Source organism: Papaver somniferum, chromosome 4, assembly GCF_003573695.1.
Source record: "Papaver somniferum cultivar HN1 chromosome 4, ASM357369v1, whole genome shotgun sequence".
NCBI classification, from domain to species: domain Eukaryota; kingdom Viridiplantae; phylum Streptophyta; class Magnoliopsida; order Ranunculales; family Papaveraceae; genus Papaver; species Papaver somniferum.
The window spans coordinates 144778661-144795693 of record NC_039361.1 but is presented as its reverse complement, the minus strand read 5'-3'; the positions used below and the strand labels follow the sequence as shown (position 1 = coordinate 144795693).

General features: G+C 38.6%; 1 protein-coding gene across 1 annotated transcript; it reads right to left on the bottom strand.

Moving 5' to 3' along the window:
• Nucleotides 1–220: 220 nt before the first annotated feature.
• LOC113271473 (glutamyl-tRNA(Gln) amidotransferase subunit A-like) lies at nucleotides 221–4508 on the bottom strand. Its single transcript, XM_026521345.1, has 13 exons — nucleotides 4319–4508; nucleotides 3977–4080; nucleotides 3731–3857; nucleotides 3289–3531; nucleotides 3109–3191; nucleotides 2907–3007; nucleotides 2636–2759; nucleotides 2402–2556; nucleotides 1956–2092; nucleotides 1680–1850; nucleotides 1255–1479; nucleotides 707–940; nucleotides 221–591 (listed from the first exon to the last, which is right to left on the bottom strand). The coding sequence occupies exons 1-13, from the start codon at nucleotides 4496–4498 to the stop codon at nucleotides 454–456; spliced, it is 2022 nt and encodes a 673-aa protein (XP_026377130.1). The 5' UTR covers nucleotides 4499–4508; the 3' UTR covers nucleotides 221–453.
• Nucleotides 4509–17033: the final 12525 nt, after the last annotated feature.

The window sequence follows — 17033 nt, the reverse complement described above, 5'->3', positions numbered from 1 at the left end:
CAACATAACGCTAAATTTTATATATGAGCCCATGATACCGGTCGGGTAAAGGGTAAGTTTCTCCCTAAACCATCTATCTATTTGTTGGTAAGTATAAATTTTTCCCCAAACCATCTATTTGTTCCCACTTCCCAGTGTCGAGCAAAGCATCGCCATCTGTAGTCCAGATCATGCTTCACATGCATCAGGTATTTTTTGTTGCTTATATCAATGCATCAGGTAGTTGCAAAATGAATCAAAAGTAAGATGACAAAATTCATGTTAACAAAGCCCTCCTGACAAGATTGATCGGTATTTTTAACAAACTTCAAAGATAAACAGTTTATATTTGAAACTAAAATACCACGCATAAGAAAAACAAATATAACTAGCTACCTGGAGTCTCTAATTTTAAAGGTGGAGAGCAGCAACCCCGTTCAAGCAGCTGAAACTGCATTAATTTTACCAAGACCCTCAAGGATGCCAGCGACGAGGAGGGTAATTGGCTTTAGGATGATTGGGGACTGAATCATCTGGGCCAAGATCATCAATAGGTGGTCGTTGCTTATGGTGGTCAGTGACGGACTGGTATGCAATCGCCAGTGCTAAAGCCTGTACATGTAGACGACAAGTGATTTGCGATTTGAGATTCAATGTCAAAATTGCAACAAAATTTAGATCATAATGCAAAGATCAAAATTTATGAGTTGTTTAAGAGGGTACTTACGACATGGTCATGTTGAGGCGGAGCATATATGCCAGTCGTTATGGTGGTTCTTCGTCGAATATTGCCTGAAGGTGGATTCTTGATACTTTTGAACCCCGTAGGAACAACGACGACAGGCATACCCACTAGATTTCCCATGCAAACTCTTTCCCAATCAGTTGCATTTCCAGTAAATGCATCAACTGTAAAACTTTCGCGAATTTCCCGAATCAATTTTCCTCTTGCTCTTTGTGCCTGCGGCCAGTGACAAAATATTATACTTGTATTAGCAAACCCCTATAGTAAAACAAATAAAATATCAAAATCAATCATTATCATTAAAAGGACATGAAGATAACTGATCTTATAAACAGACTGGAGACAAACTACAGGATGTGAAAACTGATGGGCTCGGAGAAAGGCTCACGCCATCTAAAGCAGTCCACCACTTAGATAGTTATTTGTAACAGGGTTAAAGGTGCAACTAGCTATCCTTGATCTGGTTATACATAACTTGGTACCGAGTTGGGCAGAGGTTTATGAAATCTACAGAGAGGCAGATAACCAACCTGCAAGTAGTCCACTGCAGGTACCATTCGTGCGCGGCGCAACTCTAAAGGCCACTGATCTTGAGCTTCATAAACGTCATCCTGTCCTGTACGTTGCCAACTGTCAAAGTGAGATAACGTGTCAACGTCCATTGTGAAGTTCAGGATGCCTTGAACAGAATCGACCGTGTAATCCAGTTTGAAAGGAATCACATTAACACCTTTCGAGGCAAGAACATTTACAACCTAAAAAAAACAATCACCAATAAGCTTCAGTAAGGACCTATACAAACAAGGTCTAGAACTGTTAGGCAAGTTCATCACACATGTGAGAAGTTGGCCTAAATAATCCAGCCCCTCTAGCCCTCTAGAATCACCAAGATAAAAAAGGTATTTTCATTGGTAATGATGTGTTAAGTTGATCTAGAAATTAAAAGCTTACAGACCTCCATCTCAGCATCTTCAAGGTATCCAACTGTGAGTTTTGAAATATCAATAGAAAAGGGATCCTCAAGGTTAATGTTTTTTGATGAGATGTCATCCGGATCCTTTCCTCGTATTGCATCCAGAACAAGGGCACAATCCGTGGCGCTTCGGCAGAATGGGCCAAGCTTATCCTGTAAACAAAAGTAAAGAAAAAAAAAACAGATTTCAAGATTACGTTCTTGCATTGCAAAGAACTACTGAGACAAGTGAAACTGATGAACTTGGCCGACTTATACCAAGCTTTCTGAGAGGCTCATAACACCTGTTCGACCCACCATCCCAAAAGTTGGGCGGATTGCTGTAACACCACAACGAGCAGCAGGGTAGGTCATAGAGCCAGCTGTTTCTGAACCAACAGCGAATGGAACCAACCCTGACAATATACAGACAAATACAGCTCGAGTAAAAGATATAATTAGCCAGATAATTAGAGATTTCAGATTTACATCTTGGAAGATGTAATGAAAATCCAACTTCACAACGCACATAGTAAAATATTAGGTACTAGCTCGTGAAAAATTGCTAAATTAACTCTTAATTCCAGGTTGGCCAAGTTTCACAATAGCCGCTACACGGTAACCATATTGATACCCAATAACCTTCTCCGCATTCAATCCCAAATAATGGGTAACAAAAGTCCACATTATTGACCAGGGAAACTGTGCACAGATTAGAGAAAAACCTGCTGAGGTGCTGGCAGCAGGACCAGCCGATGAACCAGTTGAGAATTCCTCAATATTCCATGGGTTTCGTGTCCTTCCACCAAACCATATATCATCATATGCTAAAGATCCAGTGACGAGCTTTGCTATAAGAACGGCTCCGGCGGCTTTCAACCTGCATAGACCAAAATCATAAGCTTAGCAGTGATAATACACGAAATCCAAAAATTGTGAATTTCCAGTTGAAGGAGTACCTCTTGTATACCCAAGCCTCCATGTCAATAACTTGATTTTGGAATGTTTTCGAACCCCATGTGGTTTTATATTGGGGGACTGAAATAGTATCTTTTAGTCCATAGGGAATTCCATGCAGAGGACCTAAAAATATGGGAACTTCAATAACTCAATACTAAGATTTTTACAATCATTTGTATTGTCATAAATGATAGAATACAACAGAGTAGTCATAATGCTAACTGTAATGAAGGAAAAAAAATATCTAGAATGAAATCTAAAATGAGATACCTAAATACACTCCTTGGTTGAGCAAATCATCAGCCCTTTTTGCCTGCTTGAATGCCAACTCTTCTGTGTAAGATATTACAGCTTCAAGAGCATGATCATATCTATCAAAACAAAACCAAAATTAACCAAAGTTCACAAAACAAATGCCTCTGATCGACGTACATCATAGAGGAAACGATGGAATCAGTATAGGATTTCTTACTTCTTCATTCTTCTCAAGAATATTTCAGTAAGTTCCTGAGATGTAGTTTGTTTTGTTTTCAGAAGGTGTCCTAGTTCAAAAACCTGATAGAAACAAGAAATTTTGAATATTGAAGAATGCCAATGTAACACAATTTTTGAATCCAAGCATCACAATTTGACAGAAGCACTGTTTAATTACATTCATGAAAGCTACATCTTTATCCAGATTAGGCTTTTGCACTCCAGAAGCAGAAGGACAGGAAAATCGTTTGTTGATATTCTGGGATGTTTTTGCATCGCTACTACTTCTACTACTCCACTCAGGATTGAAAACCAAAACAGATGGATCATGCAACCCTCCATCCTCGGAAGCAACCAGTTTCCTGTTTGCTCTATAAATTGGAACATTGAAGTCTCTGGCACCCTTGCCCATCTCCAGCACCTAGCAAAACTCATATAAGTACACATAACTCACCAAAATTGAAACTCCAATAACAATTGTTGAGCATAAAACTATTTAACATCTATGCCGCTAGTCAAAAATACCAACAAGTTATACCCTCTGTAAGCTACTACAAGCATTGACACTGACACCAAGAGGTTCAAGTGAAAAGCAAACAAAACTAACATTGATGAGATACCTTTTCGGCGCTGAAGAATTCGGCATCAAAGTACTTCAATGCATTTTTAAGAGCCGAAACTTCCTTAACTTCTTCTTCAGTAGCACTCTCTTTAGTTTTTTCATTCTCTTCATTGAACTCACCACCACTGTCCTGATCAACAAAAAAGCATATAAAATCATCCATTGCTAGACTGAGGCTCAATTGAACTGTTTCCAGTTTCCTACATTAGGTTACTGCTTTTCTTCTGCTTTCATTTTCTTTTACCTGGAAACAACGAGAGTACGGGTATGAACCCGAGTTTGTGTAGCCATGATATTTTTACAAGCACTACTCCCAAATTTTAAACAAACAACAGACCCTCCCCGTATCTGCATAAATACATGTAAACGGTTCCAAGCTTTTTAGAGAATTTGGTCGTCTGACACTTTCTTCTCATCATGGACACTCACATTTACTTAACAAGTAGTCCATGTCTATTTTAAGGCATTCCAAATGGTCATTCTTAATTTTTTTTTTTTTAGGTTTCAACTGTTTAATCAAAACAAAATCAGTACCTTAAAGAAAAGAATCACGTAAAACAGATTAGTAAAGGAAGTGAGGGTTTACCATTTTGAGATGTAAATTGATGGAAGATTTAGTTTCCAGAAGAACTCGCTGTTGGTTTTGTGTTGTTTCGGTTGGTAAATTTGAAGCAGTTGAATGAAGGGGGAGGAGTAATGGAAGAAGCAGAAAGAAGGATGAAAGGACACGCGTCCATGAGAGACGACACTTGTCTTGCAACTTCATTTGTAACTGGCTGCTGACCACCAAAATTCAGAATACTGCCGACATCGAACAGCATGTTGCCTTGTTAAAAACCTCATCTGGAAAACCACGTGGGATAAAACCAGACCAAAGGAAAAGAGTACAACGGACGTCGCCCAATGACAGTGTTGGATACGCATATGATGCCTCGTTAACACCTTGACAAGAAAAACCCCTCGGGACAAAACCTTGATGAAGGAAAAAGAGTACAACGCGTTTAAGCCCAGCCAAAAATTCTACGAGTTTACTCCCCCTGAAGCATGACTTCTTAAAGCGGTTGGTGGTGTGGACATTTTACAGCCTTTATAAAAACTGCTTTACCATTTGCAGTTTATGGAGGATTGACTACAGGTCCTGCGCCGAGTGCACCACTAGCAATGTACACCTCACATTTAAATCCTCCATCATTGCACACCAAATTCATTTTTCCGCTTTAACTTCAGGCATAACAATGAAAGTCCTTTTGTAAACTCATAAATACCATATAATCAATTTCAGCCTCTAAAAATGTAACGTATCAGATAGATCGATCACTTCCCACTTTTGGGAATCACATAGTAATAGTGTTAACTTTAGTAGCACAATAAGTATTACCAGTATCAAAAATTAGATACTCTAGTTTGTGCTAGCATATTCTCGAACTTCTGGCCGAGAGATATTTCAATTTCAACGAGATCTCATAGTTTTGTTCAAGCGTGGATTTTAGCGCTACTAAGGGCTCTTTAAGAAGTCAAAAATGATATCATCAATCCATTCGGATTTTAACCTTATACCAAGAACATAAAACACATACAAGGATTGCTCACGAATTTCTCCTATGTGGTGATAATGATTTATTTCAAGCCTGACATAGTTCACAAAGTCAGGTGGCTGCCTGAGTCAGAAACTCAAATCCTTCTGGGGGATTCATTACTAACAATACTCATAACAAGATGCAATATGAGTCCTTCAGGGACTACCACGCTAAAGTGCATCTATATTAGGAGAATACTTTTCGTTTCACAGAACCAATCCTGGGGGTTCAGCAGGAAAACCCTCTAAGTCGCACTTTACACGATTATTTTACTCTCTTTGCGCTTCATCTCAAACACCAACATGTAATATTCAGGCCTCATGATTTTACAGTGTGAGTCAGATACGATCTTTTTGCGCTTTTCGAGAGATTTCATCATCTACCTTAGTTTGAGGGGAAACATGTCATATGCCTACCAATCACAATGTCGATGTTCCTCTGCAAAGGGGTACACAACCACTATTGTAAACAGTAATCGACAATCATATACAATCTAACACATTCTCTAGTGCATGCACGTTCATGAAAATTTCATAGACTGGTACCAGCTCCACTTCAGGGGCATTATCATATCCTCATCTTCAATAAGGAGTTTCAAACTTAGTGAATGTAGATCATATTCTGATAGTCTCCACGAGCACTATCTGTAGTCTCTCTTCAAGAGCACTACATATTATAAAAGTGATTGGATTTTCTTTACGAGGCATAAATAAGACGGTCGTTCACGCCTTAATCGAGTCTTAATTCACAACTTGGTCACTGCGAGGTGTATAATCTAACCTGCTGAGACAACGTTTCGTGTCTATATCCTCAAGCAAGTGACAAATAATATTTTCTCAGAGCTACTGCAGTTATTTATTTTAATCACGAGTAATCTCCAACACCTCAATTACGTCCAATATCTTGGTGTGATAAAACAAATGAGATGTTTCACGCTAATTCTAGTGGCAGCCAAACTTTCTTTGATCAGGATAAAAACTTGATTAGATAACCTATTTAATTGTCGACTTCTTACTGCAACCTTTAGGTGATGCCTGTCATATCCATGACTTTAAAGGAAATCCCTTAAATTTGTCGACATAATGCTTGCCATCTTCAAGTGGCATTCTTTCTCCCCCTGGTTAAGACGGGAGAACCTTTTTAGGTTATCAACACCGTCCTCTTGTGGTGACTTTTCTCCCCCTGATTAAAATGGGAGAACCTTAAAGGTTATCAACCTTACTCACGCCAACTTCTGGTGGCAGGTTGTCATGCCAACTTCTGGTGGCATCTTAGTTTTCCTGATCATGGCGGAAATATTACTATCTCATTTCTAGAAACTTCTGGTTCCATAATTGCCTTATTTTCAAAGGCAATTCTGCTCATGATGGTTTTTGGGTTTTAATTTAACTACACAAAAAGTACCCAAAAACAGCTGCAGGCTCAACAAGAGATGAGACATTTCATGTCGTTCCTTTTTGATGGCTTACTTCCTCCCCCTAACGGCGGGAATACAGTCTCATCTTCAGTAAGACATTACCAACACATGGTTTTAAATGTCTTATGAATCGAAACCAACATACATAGCTAGGTGACATTATGGACCAAACACGTGAATTGTAAGGTTGCTTCGCAAGACATAATTGATGGTAAATAGTTGGTCGAGCAGTAAATTAAAGATGCTTAAACAAAGAACTCAACTAGATCATGTCGAGTGCGCACATGTGCTAACTATATGCTCGATATAATACCAACTGAAGGCAAAACATCAAAAGCCTATAAATTTACCACCAAAATAAATGGACTTAGCTGGAAAGTCCAAAAATGGATACGCAACCACAAGATTTGCACAAATAGTTCGGAAAATATGGCATTACGTGTTAATATAGAAAATACCATCCAACGGATGTGTCTATCAATACCACAAAGTATTGAAACTTGTCCATAGTGTAGGGTGAATAAGTCATAAAAATGCCACCATAAATCCTATGCAGGAATATTGGTGATTCAACGAGTTACCGTAATGCTTCTATCAATTCCATTTAAATATCCAAATATCTCAGGGAACAAACAACACAATTTACATCCTTATCTACTGGAAGAAGCTTCCGGTTCTATAAAGGATGTCTATGAGCATTCTGTATCACTCTACTAATCTTAGTAGAACTTGGGTGTCCAAACCACACATGTCCGAGCATGAATACATCAAGGGTCATTAAACTTCTGGCTAATGACAACGTGGAAATCGACTGTTCGAATTTTCCTATGGCACACCCCATAATAGAGAGCCTTACGCTTCTTTACAACGTGCTTCTGGCACAAAAACAAATGAAGTAACAAAATACTCCATAAAAATGCTCATTTATCATTTCAAGGTGGTAACGCCAAATATTCTCAAAAACTCAACATATTCTTTAGGAATCCTGAATAATATAAGGCGTCAATAATGATGATTGTTATAGCACCAAAATAATACACGCTCTTCCGTAGCCGTCTATCATATTATTTGAAACTGAAATGATGTTTTACATTCCCAAAAATCAAACCTCTTCAAGGTTGTAAAATTATTGGTAGTTTAAAAAATCGTGTTTGTTGTTCCGGTTTCTGAGACAGATATCTCTATCGTCTATTTAAAATGGATAGATTACTTCAGGAATACATATCCGTTGTCACAGATAGATGATGGTTTTCAAATAGTGATTGTAGTTGTAGTGGTAAAAAGGGGTCTTTTCAGACTTGTGAAGAAAACAATTTTTATAGATTTAAATTAAACAAGCAACTAAATAAAATAATTCAAAGTTTTGTAGAAAAATACCAAGACTAGGATTCCACCATTGACCAAATAAATAGTAAACTCTAAATAATATTCATGCAATTCTATCTTTAAAAATAATTCTAATATTTGCCTCAAATATATTCTTGAAGTAATAGTTGTAATCAAAGAGTATAAAACATCAAAAGTATTTAAAACCCATCATGCTTCATCAAATTAATTCACAACTATTCAATAAGAACTAATATTTCAATTCAATCTCATGCAAATAATCAAATAATAATATTGCAAATAAATAGTAAAATTAGAATTATACCAATTAATGTGGAACAATGGCTTCCTCCGTTGCCTTGGCTAATGGGTTTAGCTCCTCATCCCAAAAACACACTCACAAGATAACTTCATGGCTAAAATAGGTGTTTTTATTGATGATTATATGATGAAATAGGAATTATCAACGCTGTAGAAGTGTTACAGCGTCACTGTTACAAATGGTGTAAGTACTGAGAAGAAACGATAGAACCAAAGTGTTGTAAATAGCGACACAGGGTGTTCTTACAAAGGGTGTAAGCTGCTGGAAAGAACGATACAAGTCGTGTGCTGTAAACAGCGACACAGCGTGTTCGCTGTTGGAACTGTTGAAGAACGACACTTCTGAAGTGTCTGTTCTTCGTGTTCTTCACGGCTTCAAGAACAGCAGCAACAACAGAACTGTTTGGTCTTCAATCGATTCTCCACGGCTCTCCTGGGATCTAAACTCTCTCCTAAGGGTTTCTCCAAAACTTTCCTATGACTCGACCCAACACTTATATAGCTACCAAACCCCCAAAAATCTCGAGTGAATCCGACTTCTTCTCTTTTTTTCTCTTCTCTGCGCTGTTGAGAGAATATCTCTCCTGTCATCTCCTTGTACGCGTTTGTTAGCTATAAACTTTCACCAAGACTCTCCCAGGACTTGAATAATACTATAGAGAGTCTATCCAGCGTGAGACTCGCCCAAAACTCTCTCAAAAAATCTTTGAAACTTCAACAGAAAGTACGTGTCCCTGTTTGGACTTCGTGTGATTTTTTCGACTTATCCAGCCCAATTGGCTGGGTCTAGACGATTTAAACAGGCCCCTTATGTCTTGTAGAGTCCATACATACCAAATACACCCATTGAATCGCTCTAAAACAGCTCCAAGATCGAACACAAAATCTGCCAGTTCTTGCATGCATTTTCCCGCCATTTTTTCAGTTTGAAACTATGAAGATGACCTCCCCTTATCCAGTTCGAGAGTCCCTTTAGCACATGCCCTGAAATGGGGTGCCCCTTATCCAACTTAGTGGTGCCTTTCGCAATTCTTCCGGGATGTTTTCCGCACTTCTTTGGGGTTCCTCCGGGGTATTTATGGGGTACTTCCGGTACACTTCTGGGGCACTTCCGGTACACTATCAACGGAGGTCCAAATGCCACATTTTTAGCCAATTTCGCCGCAAAGCCTTATTTTTCCAAAAACACCTACAAATAAATAAAATAACCAAATAAGTACAAATTCGAGCACTAACAATGTATACAATTAATATATACTAGACACATAAATGTGTCTATCAAATACCCCCAAACTTATTATTTGCTAGTCCCGAGCAAATCAAATAGAAAATAAAATCCTAACTCACTGTCGCAGGCATCGTCGATTGCATTTAGCGTATGCAATAAGCCTTTAAACCCCTAGGTGGCCCTAGTGGCCGAGTTAAAGTCTCGGGAGGGCTTACCAGAGATATACCCACAAAACCTTTACTCCTAATTGGTCACAAGTATCCAAAGATCTATGAGGACATACATATTCTCAACCTATCTCCAAGTAACTAGAATGCCAGAGAAATTAAAGGTGTCATCTCTAAAGCTAACTGAAGAAAAGGGGAGACACATCCACACGACTGCTAGATAAAGAGATATCCGCTATACAGCTAGATAAACATTGTAAGATGCGTCCGCTGCTTTACAGCTGGATAAGATTAGGAGAGAGATAAAAATGAGAGGGACATCTGCTATACAGCTGTACTAATTACGTGTGATGAGTTAAACCAGTGCTAGAAATATCTTGTGCCAGATTGAAAGCGGACTAACAAAGCAACCAAATGTATCTTTCTTCGACTCTCTCATAGTGCTCAGTAGAAACAACGTCTTCTTCGGTCTTCAACTGTTGATGATAAACTATCGAACCTCATAGAACCTTGACAATTAACTCTTCTCTTCGATTTCTTGCTTGACTTATAAATTTCTTCTTCCCTATGGCCTTATTGAACAAAAAGAACGTAATGATGTTTCATATTTTTATTTTTTTGTATTTTTTTGTATTTTTTGCTTAATAGAAAAAATTACAAGACAAAAATTTACATGGCCATGAGAGAAGGACTTTCAAAACTTGGCTCTTCGCAACTTGTGATGTCTTGGTATCATGGATTCTAACAACTTATATCATTTGCTCTTGTAACTTCTTGTAACTAAGTCTTCAACTTTGATTTTTGAATTATTCTTTTCTATTGTTGCTTCTAAACCTTAAAACGTCTTCACTTTCTTCATAGATTTTGATGTCGCTCCGCTTGTTGATGATGATAAGTTTCTACTGAGAGAGAGTCGCAATCCAGTAACTAAGACTACATTGTGAGGTTGCTTTGTCTTTCTGGCATTTCCTGACCTACTTGCCTTTCCATCATGTATGGTTAGGTCCATCACGGTTACCCTCTAAAAAGAACAAGTTCTCTCCTGAATTTCAAGGATCTCAATGTCTTTTTCTCTAGTGTCTCAATAAGTTGTTATCTGTAGCATTCCAATTTCTATATTTTCGGTGAGAAACAGTATGTAAACTTAGCTAACCGGATACCATGTGACGCTAGAAGTTTCAAAAGTGCAACACAAAAGTTTCTCCCATACCCCCAAACTTAAATCTAACATTGTCCTCAATGTTCTAAAGATGAAATTAAAAGCATGAACAAGGAGAAACTATTAGCACTGGAGGGAAAAGAAATAAGGAAGGATATTACCGTATTACATGAACGCGGGAGCCTCCCAGTAAATGCTAAATTTATAGTCATTAGCTAGACATCAAATACCTTTAAAAGAATTGTTACCTTCCAAAGTCGTATACCAATAGTCGAAACAATTGTGGGTCCATAAGACCAAATAGAACTTCCACGAATAGGAGACAAATGCTCAAGATCATAAAAATGAGCAGATAGAGCACAACCTGATCTAAAGTTTCTCGCAAGACAACTGGATTTATCTGAAGTGCCCACTTGGGCTTCATATGAGTGTCTCGGCAAACAGATTCATCCGAAAAACGGGTCTCTAACATATGGATTTTCTCCTGGACAGTATCAGGCGGATCAGGTTGTGGAGTCTGAATAGACTCAAGCGATACCTCAGATGCACTAGGCTTGAGTCCCAAGTTAGGGACTTCTACTGGGGATAATTGACAATCTATACCCCCAAATTTAGGGTAATCACTATTCTCCGTAAGACCTTTAACTATGCATTGAATTTCCGGATCCGGAGAGTATTTAAAATACTCTAGAGCTTCTTCTAGTTCACTACCCCCAAACTTAGAGTTTTGGGTGTCTCTAGATAAACTAGTCACAATATTCCTAATTTCTAGACCATCCGGTTCCTGAAAAAGGTCAATTTCTTTCTCTGAGTTATAATCAGGTGGTTCATCCTCTAAATTCTTTTGAGGTATACTAGCTATAGGACTTATATGTTTCATATCCTCTATGGTCATCCCTAGAGTTTCCTTATTGTGTTGAAGCACAGTTACTGGCCTAATCTCATGATCACTATCCAAATCGGAAGTTATAGGCAAAATCTCAGATGGGCCTACAAATGCATAATTGGGGTCCAACTTAGGAGGATCTTTAGGCTCTTCGAAATAAGGGCTTAAGGTAGATTCGGTAGCTAGTAATGGTTCAAACCTAGATTTCCATCTATCGGTATCTAACATAGGAATAGAGTCCAACAGAGCATTTACTTGTTCAATGTTGCTATCATCGTCAAAATCCATGCTAAAACGGGCTAGACAACTCTCTAATGGATCTTCCGATTTGGTGTTTGGTACAGACTTCGGAACTAAGGTTCCTATCATTTTGACCTCTTCAATGCACGTGTCATCTAGCTCAGAATGTAGCTTATTGACATTAAAAATATTCAACTCAATAGTCATATGACCAAAAGATAGATTCATAATACCATTTCGACAGTTTATGATCGCATTAGACGTGGCTAAAAACGGGCGACCTAAAATCACTGGTATTTGGTTCTCTGGGTCAGGGACAGGTTGAGTATCTAGGATAATAAAATCCACTGGATAAATAAACTTGTCAACCTCTATGAGAACATCCTCGATCACACCACGAGGAACTTTAACGGACCTATCAGCTAACTGAAGTGTTACCTGGATAGGTTTCATCTCACCAAGTCCTAGCTTAAGGTACACATGGTATGACATTAAGTTCACACTGGCTCCTAAGTCAAGCAACGCTTTCTCAACACGGTATTTACCTATTGTGCAAGAAATGGTCGGGGACCCTGGGTCTTTATACTTAGGAGTAGTGGTATTCTGAATAATAGAACTCACATGACTAGCTATGAAGGCTTTCTTCTGGACACTGAGCTTACGCTTTCGCGTACACAAGTCCTTAAGGAACTTGGCATAAGAGGGAATCTGCCTAATTGCATCTAATAATGGAAGGTTGATATTAACCTGCTTAAAAACCTCCAATATATCATTAAAGTTGGACTCCCTCTTAGTCGGAACTAGCAGCTGGGGAAACGGGGCTCTGGGAACAAAGTCGGGCTTAACAGGACCCTTATTGGTCTCTTTGGAGACTCTATCAGTCTCCTCATTTTCTGGCTCAGCAGGGTGAACTACAGCATGTTCACTATCAGGCATGTCAACCTTGTTGTCAACTATCTTTCCACTCCTAAGGGTTGTGACAGCATTCACATGATTGTACGATTTCTCTTCTTTTGGGTTGGGATCAGTACGACTAGGGAACCTTCCATCTTCTCTCTCACTTATGAACTTAGCTATTTGTCCTACTTGAAGTTCTAATTTGGCAAGACTCTGGGAATTATTCTTCAATTCTTGCCTAGTTTCTTGTTGAAAGCTCATGTGGTTCTTTGTTAGCATTTCATGGTTATTTGCTAACATAGTGAGAGTTCCTCTAAGGTAGAGATCTTTTTCTCGGAAGTGTTCTGAAACTGGGTTTGACCTGAAGAGTTATTAAACCAAAACCTGGGGGAGGCTGAGAATTGCTAGACTGGCCTTGACTCTGGCCCTTAGACCAAGAGAAATTAGGATGGTTTCTCCAACCAGGGTTGTAGGTTTCTGAGTATGGGTCAAACTTCTGACGGTTCTCAAACCTAGCATTGTTATAGACAGCATGGGCTTGTTCTTCACTAACCTGACCTTCCCAAAATGAATTATCGGGCTCTATTCCACAACTAGAGACTTGAGAGGCTCTATTAGGTTCAACAAGGGACCTATTTTTAGACTGACAATTTCCAAAGCTTCTAACCTTCTAGATAAAGCAGCAAACTTAGCATCTGAAAAAAACTTGTATCTACCATTGGTGCTACTTCTATTGACCAAGAGTCTTTTAGGGGGTTCAACACAAGATCCCACTGTTGGGATTTTTCAGCGATAGCTCCTAAGAAGGTAAAAGCATCATCAGCATTTTTACTAGTGAACTCACCAGCGCACATAGACTCAACCATGGCTTTGGTCGAATAGTCTAAACCATCATAAATAATCTGTACAAGTTTCATATTATCAAATCCATGGTGAGGACACTGAGATAGGAGATCATTGAATCGCTCTAAAAACCTATAAAGAGACTCTCCCTCTTGTTGCACACTAGCACTAATTTTCTGCCTAACAGCTGCAGTTTTATGCTTAGGGTAGAATTTCATATAGAAGCAGCATAAGTTCCTGCCATGTTTCATGGATTCAGATGGTAGGTTGTTCAGCCAGGTCTTGGCTTTATCTCTCAAGAAAAGGGAAACATCTTAAGTTTCAAGACTTCATCAGTAAGGTCTTTTATTCTAATTGTCCCACAATTTCCTCAAAGTCCCTAATATGAAAATAAGGGTTCTCATCATCTTTCCTAAGAATATAGGGATCATCTGAAGAATACTAGGTTTTATCTCAAAATTAGCCGTAGTGGCTGGCAATTTAATGCATGAAGCTCGGTTGGTCCTAGTTGGGAACATGTAATCTTTCAAAGTTGCCATCGTTGGCACAAAGAGTACTAGGGGTACTTTCCTCACGAAGAGATATTCTCAAAACTGAAGTTTCCAAAAACAGGGCTCTCAAAAAGAGTCTTCGAGCTCCCTGCTTAAATCAGAAGAACTACTAGGTTTTTCGCTAATCAATCGACCTAGAGTATCTCTTTTCCAAGCCCTATTAACAAAATCGGGCATACACTAAAAAGAATTCAAAAAGAAATAAAAATCCTAACAGGAAGGTTCTAGCAATCACACAGCAGGCTGACTCGACTTTACCACAGCAAACCTAAAGATTTCTAGCAAACAACAAGCATGATGGCTCCACTTAGATTATTTCTAGACCAGCTTCTAATCCTTCGAAAGGGAATTCGTTACAATTTAAGCAAACCCCTCTGGAATCAATCCGAGTTAAAGCAAGTTGAATCGAGGCGAGGGAAGCTCAGTGGAGCTTTGATACCCAAAACCTCACCGATCCAATGCGGCGCAGTCACGCATTCAACTCGCAGAAACCGTCAAGAACTTCGAGGTGTGCTTAAAAGAGTAACCAATATTTTTCGAATGATTGTCCTGTTAAGCTCGATACCCTATAGGTCTCTTTCTAGTCCAAATTTTAGGCTTAGGTTCGCTTTAGGTTTCGTTTTCCTAAGGCGGGCAAGAAGGGAGCGGTGATGAAATCCGAACCCTTATCTTGTTTAGGCCAGGCCTTGCCCTTTACTAGGAATATAAAAACAGTCCGGTTCGTCCTCAAACAATTATCACCTTAAGGAATACAGTAACCCGCTTGCAGGAGATTCGCGAGTGTTTCGATTGGACTTACCTCCCGTACCAGACGGGGATGAACCGTTGAAGTCGACTCGGGCCACGACTCCTATGTCATGTGCGAACCCGAGGGGCCGAGACGATATCGTAATCGCGTCCTTCCCTGCAACAGTTTGTATTTAAGGGTACCCTTCCGTAGGGTATAAAAAATAAAAATGTCCAAGAATTAATGTCCAAAGTCCATAAAAAAAATACAAAAGAAAAGAAAGTCTAAAAAAAATTACAAAAATAAAAATGTCTCTCTTTTTTTTTCTCTCTTTTTATCAAAAAAAAAATTCTTCTTCTTTTGCTCCTTTTGCTTTGCCTTTTACTCCACGTCTTTAAATGTCCACCAAAAACTTTGGCAAAAATTTCTTTTGCTCAAACTTCAAGAATCTGAAAGAAAAAGACAAAAAAACAGAAACATAAAGAAGAACAAATAAATAAATAAAAAAGTCTAAAAAATGTTAACTAAAACACAGGTCCGCGTCGGCGGCGCCAAAATTTGATGGTTTTCAAATAGTGATTGTAGTTGTAGTGGTAAAAAGGGGTCTTTTCAGAGTTGTGAAGAAAACAATTTTTATAGATTTAAATTAAACAAGCAACTAAATAAAATAATTCAAAGTTTTGTAGAAAAATACCAAGACTAGGATTCCACCATTGACCAAATAAATAGTAAACTCTAAATAATATTCATGCAATTCTATCTTTAAAAATAATTCTAATATTTGCCTCAAATATATTCTTGAAGTAATAGTTGTAATCAAAGAGTATAAAACATCAAAAGTATTTAAAACCCAGCATGCTTCATCAAATTAATTCACAACTATTCAATAAGAACTAATATTTCAATTCAATCCCATGCAAATAATCAAATAATAATATTGCAAATAAATAGTAAAATTAGAATTATACCAATTAATGTGGAACAATGGCTTCCTCCGTTGCCTTGGCTAATGGGTTTAGCTCCTCATCCCAAAAACACACTCACAAGATAACTTCATGGCTAAAATAGGTGTTTTTATTGATGATTATATGATGAAATAGGAATTAGCAACGCTGTAGAATTGTTACAGCGTCACTGTTACAAATGGTGTAAGTGCTGAGAAGAAACGATAGAACCAAAGTGTTGTAAATAGCGACACAGGGTGTTCTTACAAAGGGTGTAAGCTGCTGGAAAGAACGATACAAGTCGTGTGATGTAAACAGCGACACAGCGTGTTCGCTGTTGGAACTGTTGAAGAACGACACTTCTGAAGTGTCTGTTCTTCGTGTTCTTCACGGCTTCAAGAACAGCAGCAACAACAGAACTGTTTGGTCTTCAATCGATTCTCCACGGCTCTCCTGTGATCTAAACTCTCTCCTAAGGGTTTCTCCAAAACTTTCCTATGACTCGACCCAACACTTATATAGCTACCAAACCCCCAAAAATCTCGAGTGAATCCGACTTCTTCTCTTTTTTTCTCTTCTCTGCGATGTTGAGAGAATATCTCTCCTGTCATCTCCCTGTACGCGTTTGTTAGGTATAAACTTTCCCCAAGACTCTCCCAGGACTTGAATAATACTATAGAGAGTCTATCCAGCGTGAGACTCGTCCAAAACTCTCTCAAAAAATCTTTGAAACTTCAACAGAAAGTACGTGTCCCTGTTTGGACTTCGTGTGATTTTTCCGACTTATCCAGCCCAATTGGCTGGGTCTAGACGATTTAAACAGGCCCCTTATGTCTTGTAGAGTCCATACATACCAAATACACCCATTGAATCGCTCTAAAACAGCTCCAAGATCGAACACAAAATCTGCCAGTTCTTGCATGCATTTTCCCGCCATTTTTTCAGTTTGAAACTATGAAGATGACCTCCCCTTATCCAGTTCGAGAGTCCCTTTAGCACATGCCCTGAAATGGGGTGC